Here is a 14616-nt window from a genome sequence, read left to right as displayed (position 1 = left end):
AGAGCAACAACACTGCTTCACTCTCTCGCTCTGAACGCTACAGAAGGCTTCTCCTAGGAAATGCACGGATACTTTTCATAACTCTATTGTTGCTCCCATCCTTCACTTATTTCAGTGTTGGCTGTACAAATAGTACAGAGACAGAGACCGCAGTAAGAAACCAATCAATAAATCAAATCACGGAGGAATGTAGTCGGTGCCCTCAAATGAGGCATGAAATCCAGAGCTTAGCAGGAAGGAAGGCCCGGGAGTCTAGCTGACTACTTATCTGTAGAAGGGGATTGTTGAAGTGTATCCACCGTATCAGACAATTGGTTCTGGGCTTTATGTTGTGGCAGCGATTCCTCTGCTTTGTAGGATGGCGGCCATGTTCAGTGTGAAGAATATGTCTGGTTATTCTTGATAGTCTTCTTCAGCTCTGTCAGTGGTGAAGAAGTTGGAAGTTTCCTGTTTTGTTTGTTTGTTTGTTTTCTTCATATTCGTTCCCCTGCATACAAACACCAGAGTGTTACTGTGAACACGGAGCTGTGAGGACGTCCTGGGTAAATACACGGTACTGCCTCACGCTGATAAGCTGAGGATCTGTTTCTGTCTTTGTTTTCTTCCCTCTGCTATTCATCATTAATGTTAATATTCCCAGTTTGACTTTGATTAGATGTTGTGCACTTTTTGAGCTAAATGGGATTTTACTACCTGTGTGTAAGACTGAGCTGAGCTGTGACACCATGAGTGCAGTTAGCTCAGGGGTGGGCAACAAGGCCTCGAGGGCCGGTGTCCTGCAGCTTTTCGATCTCACCCTGGGTCAGCGCACCTGAATCAAATGATTAGTTCATTACCAGCCTCTGGAGAACTTCAGGACATGTTGAGGAGGTCATTTAGCCGTTTAAATCAGCTGTGTTGGATCAAGGACACATCTACAATCTGCAGGACACCGGCTCTCGAGGCCTGGAGTTGCCCACCCCTGAGTTAGCCGGCTGTAAAACTAAAGAGCCATGAAGAGAAACTCAAACCTGAGATGAATGAAGAAAGGAATGACCGGCTGTCAGTGATCGTCATTAAGTTACTTAATGTGAAAAGTAGTGAGTTACATCTCGAGTTATGTATTCCTCTCACACTGGATCCCACTGCAAGGAAGAAAAAATAGAATTCAGCTAAAAGTGAAGATTGGAAACCGTTAGAGTTCAGTAGATATCGCTGCAACCCTAACCTCTAAATGCTTTGTCCACTAATTGTCCTTCTTCTGCAAAATAATTAGATTCAAAAAGTTAGTGTGATTTTTGTGATCTGAAGATGAAGCCTTTGTGCTGACATTTTGAAACCATAAACTCAGTTTTTTTCCCTGTGCGGTGCTTACCTAAATGATGTGGCTACAGTAGTTAAACCCACTTTATATACGCAATATTAGCCTGGATTGCAAATAAAGTAGACTGTTTATGGAAAGGTAAATCACATAGCCCTAAATCTGCTAAAGCTGCACCTCAAGAACGATGACCAGGAGAAGCACTAAAACCTGTACTTACCCAATAAATCTGCGGTGTGCAGTCCTTGCTTGCAAATGTATTTTCCCTCATGTGGCATCATTCCTTACAAACGGGCCCATCCCCCACACCAAACTATCATATGGCAGCTCATAGCAGAAGAAACATGGCTTTGTCTTTCAGAGGGACAGCACATCATGCATCTGTAACTGTGTGGCTCAGAGGAACCATGAAGACTTTCATAGTTTGTCAGAGATTAAACTATAATCATTAACTACACACAATAACTTGATTAGATGTGATGTCGTCTTTTCCTTGCGTGTGGATTTACTGATAAAGAAATTCATACAGTGTCTTGATTGTGCACACATCCTACTTTCTTCATCTCATGAACAACACCAAACAAAGTATATAAATGTAAAAAAATATGCAGGCATGCAGATTGGAGCAGGGATCGAACCACCGACCCTCCGATCGCCTCCTGAGCTACAGCCACGCCTAGAAAGTAGAAACCCCGTGATCGTTAAGACGAATCTGAAAAAGCCTGCGAGTTCTAGTTTACCTAATGGATTGATGTGGTTATAAACCTGACCTGCGAACGCCAGGCCTGCGTCGTTCTGCATTTCTGCATCGCAGCTCGGCTTTGAAAAGGATTGTCAGAGACATCAAAAGATGCAGGAAGATGTGCTACCAACTGAAAATCACCACGGGCTCAGGTACGACAGTAATCAGGAGGTGTAGAGCAAACCGCTGTCCCACTAATCAGAGCTGCATTTTTCATCCTTCTGAAAAGACGCTACAGATGGTGAGCTACCCACACAATCAAGCTCTGGAAATCAGCCTCGGCACAGGCGTCATTAGAGGAAATCACAGTTTCTGTGACAGCTCATGCTGTGTGAAGGACATTGCATAACATAAAAGAATCACATCTTGCTTGATCTTTGGCACAAACATACAAGAAAAAACTTTTCCAAAAGCCCACAAAAAGAAACCGGATGTGCAGCGTGCTGTGTTCAGTCAGATGTGAAAGAGATGGAGGTCCAGTATGTTGGCCAGTACTCCCACTTGTAGAAATGGAGGAGGGAGTGTTATGCTAAGGGGATATAGTTGGGGACATGGCGACTCCCAGTCTCCAGAAGGCTGACTGAGGATTTCAGCGTGACAACGTTAAAGAAACAAACTGTTGCCTGAAAGTAAAACATCTCCAGCAAAGTGCAGCTGGAAAAAAAAAGGTTTTCAGGTTTTCCAAAATAATGAAACAAAGCTTCATGTTGAGGAGGAGCGTGAATGTCTTTGGCTTCATCGAGGTCTTAGTATTTCTAAAAAGGAAACTACGTAGGAGCAGATGCCCAGCTGTTCATCCCGGGACAAACACAGCAGACACTGTGGGGTGATGGGAACTTTTAGTCCCCTCAGTTCAAAGCTCCTTCGTAAATCTTCTGATGTGTGAGCTGAACCACGAGAAAGCATGAAGTTCCTCAAGTTGTGATTTATTTAATGATTTGAAAAGGCCGAGTGGGGAAAAAAGTTTCAGGTTTTAAATGCTTCTCTTTTTTGTGTGTGCGCGTGTTCTGCCTTTGCTCAGAACACGTGACTTTTTGTTTACATTTGCAGCTCTCGTTGCCTCTGTGCACATCCTCTGCACTCGTGCCTCCTCTGGTGCGTTATTGAACGAGAGGCAGTGGGAGGCTGCGGTGCTGCCACAGCGAAGGCCGTGCTCCACTCTCGTCAGAGTGGCTTATGCAACAGCCATTACCATAGAGAGCAGAGAAAACGTTTCAGGGTTGATGCTTGAAAGGTTCTGTTTGCCGTGTAGGAGGATGATGATGAAGATGATAGCCGGTTGCGTTCGCTTTGAGACATTTCTGATGAGTGTGATTTGTTGGACTTGTTTGGATGTTACATGAATTTGTTCCATTTTATATAAAACACTGATTTTCTTTGATTTAATAAAAATGACTGAGGTTGGATGTTCTTGCATTTTCCTTTGATATTAGGTAACTGATGTTTTTGTCTGAGCAGCAAGTTTCTGTCTTATCTGGACTTTGTTTGTCCCCGGCAGCTGTTCCAGGCTTGTCTTGTATGGCAGCATGGGCACTAAAGCTAAACTAGGGCTGCTCAATTAATCGAATTTTAATCACAATTACGATCTGGGCTTTCAACGATCATTAAAAATGACTGAGCCGATTATTAGCACCTCCCTCATGCTTTACTCTCGCGCTGCTCCGTGTGACAAATCGAGCGCACGTCTCTGCATTTCGAACACGCGTCACAACAATTAAGAGGACCCGAGGGAAGCTCAGAAAGCTAAGCAGAAGTTATTTGGAGAGGGACTGCCGTTGGTTGAAAAGAGTGGTAAAAAAAAACTTCAGTGGTGTGGAAACATTATGGGTTCGCTTTGCCATCCGATCAGCTGTTCGTAACACTCCCCACATTGAAACAGAGGTCAGCGCGAACTATCGCATGTCCGCCATTTCCTGCCCGAAACCGGAAGTGACGTCATTTCGCAGAAAATGTAGTTTTTTACTTGTAGGCCCTAAAAGCCTATGCTGGTGTTTTTATAAGTCATGTTTGACTTTTCTGAATAGTTTCTGCGATGCTTAACATTCGAATTGCACTGCTGGAAATAGTTTATTTTGATGCACATGCTGTTTTCTTTGCAAATTTGCATCATAGGATTGTTTTTTTTTGTTTTGTTTTGTTTTTCCTGCAGTGTATAAAAATTTCTGTATCTCCAAAATAAAACTATGAAGACACTCAAAATAAACTTCCTGTTGTTGTAAACTATTTTTTGCAACTTTTTTTTGTATTTAAAGTTTTGAGGGATAAACCTCTTAAATTTCTCCAAGTAGAAATATGTGTAAAAAAACAAAAAACGATTTTCAATTTTTTTGTAGTTTATTGCACTTTTTTGCAATTAATGTAGTTACTATGGACTTAATGCATACATATTATTAAAATATGGGCTATAACAGTTGTATTGATGTATAGCAACTTGAAATGCTCCCAAAAATGGCACTACAACATGTAAAAATATAATATAAGCTCTGGCGGACTTGGTTCTATGGTAGGTCTTAAAGGGTTAAATAAATATCGTCAAATAATCGATCTCAATTTCAGTGAAAATAATCGTGATTATCATTTTTGCCATAATCGAGCAGCCCTAAGCTAAACCCATTTTCTAAATGACTCTGCTCAGCCCACGAACGTTTTTTGCTCCTTGTTTTCACACGTCTTCAGCTTTACTTCACACGTCTTCAGCTTTCATACCTGTCTGAGAAAAGCTGACATTAGCAGAATTCCCGTCCCTTTAATTCAGAGACTGCCCGTCTGCACGGAGGCGTTAAGCTGTGCAGACTGAGAAAGTAACCTGTGGATTGGTGCTAATGCTTTCTGTCTCTCCTTCTCCCTTCAGACATACATTGGCAGCGTGGTGATCTCCATGAACCCTTACAGGTCCCTGCCCATCTACACACCAGAGAAAGTAGAGGAGTATCGCAACAGGAACTTCTACGAATTAAGCCCACACATGTGAGTCCAGCTCTAAGGTCCTCTTCACACCTGGCGAGTGTATAAATGTAAATTAAAGAGAGTGAGGTTAGATTTGGTTTGGAAAAAGGACCAGTGAGGACACGTTTCAGTGTTTTTGAGGCTTTGTTAGCCTTGATGTGGTGAGAAGAAACTGTCGTCTGTCTCTTGAAGATAGGGTATTGAGAAGATCTTTACAGATTATCCGTTTGGACCCAGTGACTAATGCAGTGGGATGGATGGAGGAGGTGGGGGTGCTGAGATCAGAGGGACCCTAACTAGTGTATGGGGAGTGTTGGCCATTCAGTGCCGTGGCATGCCATCTGTCCGCTGGCAACGTTAAGTCAGCACTGCTGCGACTGTGCCAAGACAAAACAAAGCTCGGCACTCGTCAATTAGCCCGCTGTGTCTCTGGGCTGCTCCAGAAGCCCTCAGAGACTCCGACTGGAAGAGCGAGAGTGCTCACGTCCCAGAGCAGACATACTCCCTGCAGACAAAAGCAAACTCTTTGGCTTTACTTTACAGCCAGAGCCGACATGACACAGTTTCAAGCTGCTTTCCCCCCTTCTGTTCGCTGGTCAGTGCCTCTCTCCTCTCACCGCACACAAAGAGGCTCAAGAAATCCTGCTGTCGACTTTTGTCTTTAACATTTTCATTATTGAATTCAGCTTTGACTGCCGTTCAACCCCTTTAAGATAAACTTTCCCCTGTATCCTTCTGTCATTATTTTGAAAAATGTTAAAGATGGAAATCATGAGAGCCGTGAGTCTCACGGTCAAACTGTGAAAGTAGCCAGAAATATAAATGGCCAGAATGATTATCAGTGCATTAGAAACAACAACACTGATTTTTGGCAGCGTGCAAGAATTTTCAAAATAATCTCTTAACTGCATTTCCACTGGATCATTTAGGTAGTCGCACAGGGCTGAACAGCAGACCGTTTGCACTGCTAATATGAACTGAAAGGGTTTATTGCTGTAAAAAGACAGCCGTGCATGTTTGAGAAAAATGCATGGTTTCAACTCATCTTCCTGAAACTTTGAAAACTGAAACAATGAATAGAAGCCTGTGACTCTGTACAGGTCAAAAGGTTCATGGTAAATTAAAAAATGTGATATTCAGCAGGCAGAAGCCCCAGAAAGAGGCTTTTCTTTTCATGCTCTGCAAAAAGCATCAAAGCGTGCATCCCTGCAGAGGGAGGAAGAATAATACAACGTATGGATAATTGCTCACTAAAGATCATGCCCTCTTTAATGGGACAGACTCTTTAAGAAGAGCTCAAAAGCCAGTCAAAGGCAGATTGTGTCAACATGCTTCATAAATTGATGTTAATCCTCGAGTTGGACCATCTGGACTCGGCTTTGCAGCACAGCATCGATCTCCTGTAATATTAAACCCTCAGTGTGGTCACATGCGTCTGCCCGGGCGACCAGCACTTGACAGAAATTTTACAAAGTGTATGTAAATGTACTAAAACCTCAGGAGGTCAGTTTGAGTCATGTGACGCGTGTGGCTTCATTCAATTCGTTCCATCTTGCAGGTGAATGTTTCCCATACTGACGTTAGATTTTTTTTCCCCTTTTACACACAGAAAAGATGAAAAACGTGCTCGATGCAGCTGGATAGCTGTGGTTTACAAATTCATTTGAATGTTGTTATTTGAATAGATTTGACTTGACTGGTATTCAAAGCAGAGCAGTGTTTCACAAACACAAAGGAAATCATCTCCAGTCACAGGAGTCGCCTCTGTTTTTAAAGAGTTGATGACACACTTGGCACGCCGCTCCACTCAGTCTGCTTCTGGGTTGTTTTTGTATTTATTGTTTTTAAGCGTCGATCGGGACTCTGCTGTGATGTAGCTGTGCAGTCGAGGCGGAAGGAGGAGAAATAAGCCACTATGAGCGTGCATCATGATTTGCTTTGTTTAGTTTTTCCTTCTCAAATGCACAATATTCATGGACTCTAGAGAACCGAGTGTCCGGCTAATATTTTTAGATTAAAGATGACTCTCGGTTCTCTGCAGCGTTTCCAATTTTAAAGCACAAGTTCCTGTTTTTGGTAACTTATTTTGCCTCTGCAGGAATATTAGCACACTGACTGGCAGGTCTGACGTCCTTCAGTGTTGAGCTTTAATTAAGCTACCTACAGGGGGTTGTATAATCGTCCTCTTCTCATCGCTGATCCTCATTAGACACTTGATACGGTATAAAGTCAGAAGCTCAGGACAGGCTGCAGCAGACAAGGTCGCAGTTCTTTGGAGGCCCTAAAGATCCAGAAGCACAAAGCCGCATTAAACACAAATAGATGGCATCACGCCGTGGTCACTTCTGGCTCCTCGATGGCTGATGCTGAAGATCAGGTGATGTCAGAGAGGCTGTGTCAGTCTTATATACAGTCTGAGTCGGCTCATGTTAAACACACGCAGTAGTTGTTGCAGTTACACAATGATGCGTATAAATGGCAGTTCCCTCGATGCTGGTGCGTTGGGTGATGGTGGAAGATGTGCGACTTCAGGTGATTCAGGACAGAACAATTACGGATTTTGTAAAACTCGTTACTATTGGTTACTGCTGTTGTGTTGTTGTTGCCTCACTCTGTGTATGCGGGGTGTATGTTTGCTGTAAGAGTAAGTTACATCGATAGCGTGCAGGTGGAAACGTATTTCGCACCTGCTCCTTTGGTCCCCAGACAAATTGTGATGTGTGTACATCAGCTGGAAGCAGACCTGCAGCTGGTCCCCTATCTGTAATGTTGTAAGTAGGCTAATTGACTGTTGAGCTCCCATCTTAATTATAATTATTACGAATAAACAGTGGCTGATGCCAGGCCAGAGAGCCGTGCAGTACATATTGATCAGTTTAGGAAAACCCGCGCAGCAGTTATCGAGCAGCCTGCAGTCTGATTCACGACATGGAAGATTTTTGAATATGTATGCCTGTAAATTCTGCCCATAATGGCTCGTAACACCTTTTAATACTGAAGTTCAGGGGACTGTAAATCTTTTTTGCTTTTTCCATTTTTCCTCTCTCTGTTCATAAAAATGGCTGAATGCAAGCCCAGATGGAGAGCTCGTTCATAGTTCTGCGGAGCTACACGGCCACACCCGTCTGCATGAATCTGTCCACTCTTCTGTCGGCTGTCCAATTAAGTAAAATGCTCCCTGCCCAGATGAGGCACCTAATGATTAACTGGCAGGTGTTTTCCTCCTTTCAAAACACAGGCAGCCCATTAGAGATGAACTAATCAGTGGCCTTTCTTCATGCGCAGCAGCATGCAGATGGCCTGCAGTCCTTTGTCTGCCCCTTGCCACTTATTTAGTCACAGATTGAGGCGTTTGCATGTGTGCATACGTTTCTGTGTATTTGCACATTTTTGCTACCTCTTTGGAAACTCTGAACAAACTCTGTCCTTGTCGTGTCCGGAAGTCCACATGTGGGCACCGAGGTCGGGCGTAATGAGGTGAAACCTCGTGGATCAGCTTAGTCAGGTTACAGTTGTGTTTAAGCTTGGAGTAAACATTAAAGTCAGTGTCATGTACTCTGAAGCCACCATTCCTGTGTGCTGACAGTCAAGACAAGGATCACATTTTCCTAATGTTTAATAAAGTTTTGACTAAAGCGCTGACCACAGAGGTTCATCACCATGGTGTGCATCAGCACTTCCAGCTGTCACGTCTTCCCCAAAATCTGCTTTGACAGACGTTTGACGTCAGTATTAAGATCTCTGTCTCAGCATGAGGCGCTCAAAAGTTAATCAAAATAATAAAGGAATACAATTACACTTCAAGTAGAGTTGTTTGAGTTGAGCTTTGCTCTTCATTATTATTATTTTTCCACTGGTCCAGTCATATTAAGCATAATGTGAAGGACCTGCAGCATCTGTTAGAAGCACTGGTTACATAAATCATTGTTATTACATTTTTAATGGAAAGACGTGCTCTCGACGTCTAAGGTTGGATATCACGTGTAAACTAACTGTACTGCCTGCCTGATAACAGTCCTATATCAGATCTCTCAATGCGACCCAATGTAATGTTTAATTACACTACATATAATGAGTTAACCCTTCTCCTCGAGTTTAGGTTTTAAGAACTGTTTCATCCTTCTCACAGATTTCAGCTTTCACTTCCTTTTTTCACTCTGATCCAGAAATTTTCAGCTTCTGCTAGTATTTGATTTATTTTGAACAAGATAAGGTTGGTAAAATAAAGTTTACTTACTGGATGTGGACTTCAGAGTCATTTACTATATCACACCTGTGCTATGGAACACTAACCAAAAGGCAATATGTGGATTTATGCATGTTATAAATTATATGAAATAAGGACACAGTACATATTATTTGATATTTGCACAGCTCGAGCTGTTGGGTAACAAACGAGTCACATGGACTGTTCTGGTGTTATAATACTGTGTTCAAGGACGCCTTGGTAAGTTGCACCTCAGAACCTGTATGTAGGTGGATTTAAGTGGGCACTTGTTGAAATGGCACTTTGACTCAGGTGGGCAGCGCGAGTCCTCTCCAGCATGTGTGTTGGCGTAATGGTGAGACGGTAGAAAACGTGTGTGTGTTTCTTTTTCCACCCACCTCATCAACCCAAGAATAAAATGCAAATGTGTTCAACTGGATAATGCGAGAATTTCTAATCAGTTGCTGCATTCGTGCATGCAGGCAGTACTCTACCTGCTTATATCATTAGTACAGTGTACACGCACTGATTAGGAGCCTGTAGAGCTCGAGCAGCCCATCAGGTTAAAACTGAAAAAAAGGCTAACAAATGCAGAATAAACTAATATTTTTCGGATGTTATGACGGTAATAACCTCCCGTTGCCCCTGAAGAGAGCCGTCCCTTACATCCTGCAGGATTGACGGTGCTTCTTGCTCACGTTGGGCCCCTGTTGCTTGTTACTGAACGTACAAAGCGTGAGATGAAAAACGTGTCTATGTTAAGTGTGATCGTGCTGGTTTTGACTCTTGATTTGTGCTGTAATTCTACATTAGCAGTTTTCATCTTTTTGATGCCATGAGACTAAAAACCCTGCTGTCAGTGTTTAATTTAGAAAGCTTTGGATTTTCCCCGTCTTCAAAGAGAATACATTTACCTGCCAATAGTTTAACACGATACAGATTAAACACTGCTCCGGCTGATAGTTATTGCTTCTGCAAGCATATATTTTTTAAATGGATTTCCTCTGTGTGTCAGTGTCCAAATCCATTGTAAACTCTGCCTATTCATAGTCAGAACAATGGGTACCCAGCTTTTATCTGTGTACACAGCTTGCATAACACAATATGTGAGGCATACCGAAACGCAGGCAAATAGATAAGACTCGTATTAGCTGCGTGCAATATTGTTCCAGCGTCCAACCTTATATCTCCGACAATAATAAGATTTATTTATATTATTGTGTGCTGAAGAACCTCAATAGAAGCGAGCACACACCACATGCTTTAATTAATTTTTTGCAGGTGCTCAGTAAGTATTATCTGCCCCGAACAACACACAAAGCAAACACCCACAAACTGATGTCTTATTAACTGTCATACATAATAATCTCACTAAGACTGAGAGTAATAACAACCTGGTTTATGTGTTATTATGGGGCAGATAATTTTTTACATTTTGATATAACAACGATGTACATCTTTATATAAACTTGTATTTCTATGGTTACGTCCACACCAGCCCGGACAGATTTGAAAACGGCGTTTTCGTCCAAAAGCGCTCCGCGTCCACACTAGTGTTTTCAGTTGTTTTCACACAGTTGTGCGTCCACATTGAAACGGCCGAAAACGCTGACGTTCCATTCCTGCGCATGCGTGAAGCACAAGAAGATTCAACCGGCCTCATTTCTGTCTTCCGCTTATTTACTTTCCGGCTCTTTGAAACGTCGCGACAAAATGTGGAGGAAAAGCAGCGAGTTTTTTAAATGGACTAACAATGAGGTGGAGTTGTTGCTGCGAGTAACACAAAAGTACAAAGTTGCAAAAGCGAGTGAGAATTAAAGAACTTGAAGAAAAGCTCTCTGGAGCACGTGCAGGCTGATATTCATCTTTAACAGGGCTGTCAAACAAAACAACTGCTGTATAACGCCCTCTGCTATCTTAGTTTAATTAGTCACATGACTGCATCACATGACTAACACGCTTCATTGTTTTAGAAAGTCTCCATTTTTGCTGTCCACACTGCGATGTATGTATGCGTTTTTGAGAGTGTTTTGAAAACGGCGTCTCAGCGTGGACGGGAGGCCAAAACGGAGAGAAAAGGTGTTCAATTGAAAACGCATTAGTGTGGACGTAGCCTAAATCTGTCTGTGAGCTGTGAATTATTACTGCCAGTCACACTCGACAGACCCAAAGAGCCTGACCCGAGGCCCCAAAGGTCAAGCTGATGGCGTTACATGGCGAGACTGCGGGGATGATTATCAGGGCCAAGCTTGATTTTTGCATGGACTGTAGACCTTGGACATTAGAATTTATTTATTGAGAACAAAGGTTACATATTAAGCAAATGACTATGAATAGGAACATTTTATTATTTAGATTGACACCAGTGTATTATGTAAGGTTTAATGAGGCGTCATAGCAAGTAACAAAGTAGACGTGTCATTAGAGCACACAGCCTCAAGAGAAGCAATTTTGTCGTGTTGTGTCCAACAAATCGAAATTTGAAATGACTTTGGGAAACCATCAACAATGCAGCTTTTGGGTGAAGAAGAGAGGGAACATCTGGCCTGCTGTCAGCTCCCGGTTCAAAAGCCCACGTCCATGATGGCACGGCATTTGTGAATTGCACATGTGCTGTATGATAAACAAGTTTTGCAGCATATGCTGCCGTCCAGATAATGTTGCTTTCAAAGCAGCCTTGCTTATCTTAGTATTCTACCTTTATTACAACAGCATGGCCAGGTAGCAAGAGTCTCTGTGATAAACCGGCCAACCTGCAGTCCTAGTCTGTCGCCCACTGAAACAAAATAAATGAACAGGTTTATCTCAGTACCAGCAGCCACGTACTTAAATACTGAGATTTGTGTTGCATTTAAAGGCCTCTGAGCCTGTAGTGACCAGGAGCCCTGAAGAGAGGAAGTCCTCAAACCTGACTGGACGGCGCTTTTGAAGCTATAAAAAGCGGTTTCCATCATGCTGTCTGCAGCTCTGCACATGTGGCCATCTTTTACACAATTGTTACTTTCAAGGTTGTTTTGCTTTCCTTAAAATTTGCCTTTGCATAAATTCTCATGACACCATTCAAACCATTTTGCCATTTTAACAAACCTTTTATTATAGATTTGAATATCTCTGTGTGCATGAAAAATATGTATTAAAGCATATTCACAAAAGCCTGATGCAGGAGATTGATAAAATTCTTTGCTTGAATGTGTCTTTGAGGATGTTTGCTACCTTGCTCAACATGCTGATTTCCTGCTTTCTCACTGATCACATACACAGCTTGGACTGGTGTTTTCCTCGGCTCTGGAACACTAAATTGCTGTGTGGTAAAATAAATTAAAGCTGTAGATCCTTTCAAAGTTTGATGTATGGGTGGATGGTATCAATGAGCAATTTAGCCAAGGTCTTAGACGACCCAGTGTTGAATAAATTACAGAGCTGTGGCAGCTGTGCTTAACTATGAACTTTCAATTTAGTAAGTTATAGGTGTTCCTTATTGCACCTTGCACGCTGCACATTTCGAATCCTCCTTTTGATTATAAGACGATAATCATATTCTTGGGTCTTCTTTGTTAGATGCTCGTCCTGTGACCTGATCTTTTCCTTACCACCTGTTTTACAGAACGCCATTGTTTTACTTGGTGTGCAGATGGTGCACATCTGTTAGAATCAAGATCTTTTGCGTGCATGTGCGTATCCGCTCTCTTGCCCACCCACACCACAAGGTTAAACTCTCCAAGCGTGTGCCACTGAATTTGCGCGTGCCTGCGTTTCTTGCAGCACTCACCCACTCTTCCACCTGGCTGTACAGCGTCAGGAAAGAGTTGTTTCCTTGGCTTCTTCTTTGGAGCCCGGCGGATTTCCTGTAGAGGAGCCAGGTCACGCTGAGATCACAGGCTACTGTGCTGCCCCCTCCTATGCATGGAAACGAGTAACAATAACTACCACTGCAGGGCAAGATATGGAACGATTTTTTTGGAAAATGACTTCGCAAATGTGCTATGAGGCGGCACGATGACACAGCTAAGAGCCCCCGAGTAAGATGATCATTAATTGGGAACAGCCTTTTATCTTCCAGTAGCTGGGTGGGCTCCAGACCATACATTACAGCTTCATCACCCTCTATCCTGACATTAAAGTATGTTCAGTCTCTCCTCAAAGTACTCCACCCTTGAAATTCAGGTCACCAACCTCCTGTGCTACCAGAGGCTGGTGGTAAAAGAACTGACTACACTATTTTCTGCTGCTTACCTCATGCCAGTGTGGCTTTGTGTTCACCGCTGCCACGTGCACGTCCAAATTACAGCCTGCAGGCAGATGTCTAGGGGAGGTGCCAAGCAGCGCTTTCGGCCCAAGGCCTTATCCCAGCCTAACCCCCATCTCCACGCACTGATCACGGAGGCCTCTGGGGGGTTTTAGACCTCACTCTCCGTTTTCTCTCTCAAGGTCTTGATGCTTCATCACTTCACAACTCTAATTGCTGTTTAGACTCATTTCCTGGCTTTATGTTGCTCTCTTATCTGTAAATATGCACTTTTTTTTTTTTCTTTTTTTTTTTTGTCCATTTAATAAAAATACAGAATAATTTATTGTCACAAACTGTAAGTTGAGACAAATTACTGGTGATTAAATGTTTTATTTCTTTCATTTTAAGATGCAAATCTTGTGAAGGTTTGGGTGTGTCTTGTTTCTGCTGACCTCTATTCATATTATAATTACACGATTGCTATTCATATTCATATGACCGGCTTTGTGTGTGTGTTGTGTGTGTGTCACTGGGACAAGTCTGTGGCAAAAGACCTCCCACTCTCCTATTTTACGCCCCCTGCCCTCTCCTGGTACACTCGCCCCTTCCCCCGGGCCCACAGGCTTCCTCTGGGGGGGAGATAATTGTGTGATGGTTTGCTCATTGTCAGGATCAGGTCAGGCAACAGGAGTGTTTTCACAAAGCAGACATCTGCTGTGCTCTGCTGCCGTTTTCAGCAGTGACGTAATGTCCTGTGGCAGGTCTCGTCCATGCAACCCCCGTTGGATTGGTCGTACAGGAGAGGGCAGGGGGTGGGCTGTGATCAGAGCTTGTGGGGGTGGGGATTGAATTAGAGGCTTATACTTGTCTGGGAAAAACCACATTTGTTGCTATTGGGGACAGAAAAAAATAATGCTGCTAGCAGGAAGTTGGTTTCAGTTCCCTGTAGAAACTTAACATTCACGGTTAATTTCACACTCAGTGTTTCTGACCTGGAGGATGCGTGGAAATAAATCCACGGGATGACGAAGTGTAACCTTCAGATATGACTATATCTATAAACCTGTATTGGCTTCCCTTCATTGGCTTCCTGTTAAATCCAGAATTCAAAATCCTGCTCCTCACATACAATGTCTTAAATAATCAGGCTCCATCTTATCTTAATGACCTTGTAGTACCATATCACCCTATTA

The 14616-nt window shown here is 42.9% G+C and overlaps 1 protein-coding gene across 5 annotated transcripts in view; it reads left to right on the top strand.

Moving 5' to 3' along the window:
- Positions 1-14616, top strand: part of myo1b (myosin IB) — a 54417-nt gene that overhangs the window by 7690 nt on the left and 32111 nt on the right. For all 5 annotated transcript variants that reach the window (XM_087829598.1, XM_087829599.1, XM_087829601.1 and 2 more), the window contains exon 3: positions 4894-5009. In XM_087829598.1, the coding sequence (XP_087685724.1) occupies positions 4894-5009 (116 nt within the window). The remainder of the gene's footprint in view (positions 1-4893; positions 5010-14616) is intronic.

This window comes from Neolamprologus brichardi, chromosome 16, assembly GCF_056152115.1.
Source record: "Neolamprologus brichardi isolate AB-2024 chromosome 16, ASM5615211v1, whole genome shotgun sequence".
NCBI classification, from domain to species: Eukaryota; Metazoa; Chordata; class Actinopteri; order Cichliformes; family Cichlidae; genus Neolamprologus; species Neolamprologus brichardi.
This window is presented reverse-complemented; position numbering and strand designations above follow the sequence as displayed.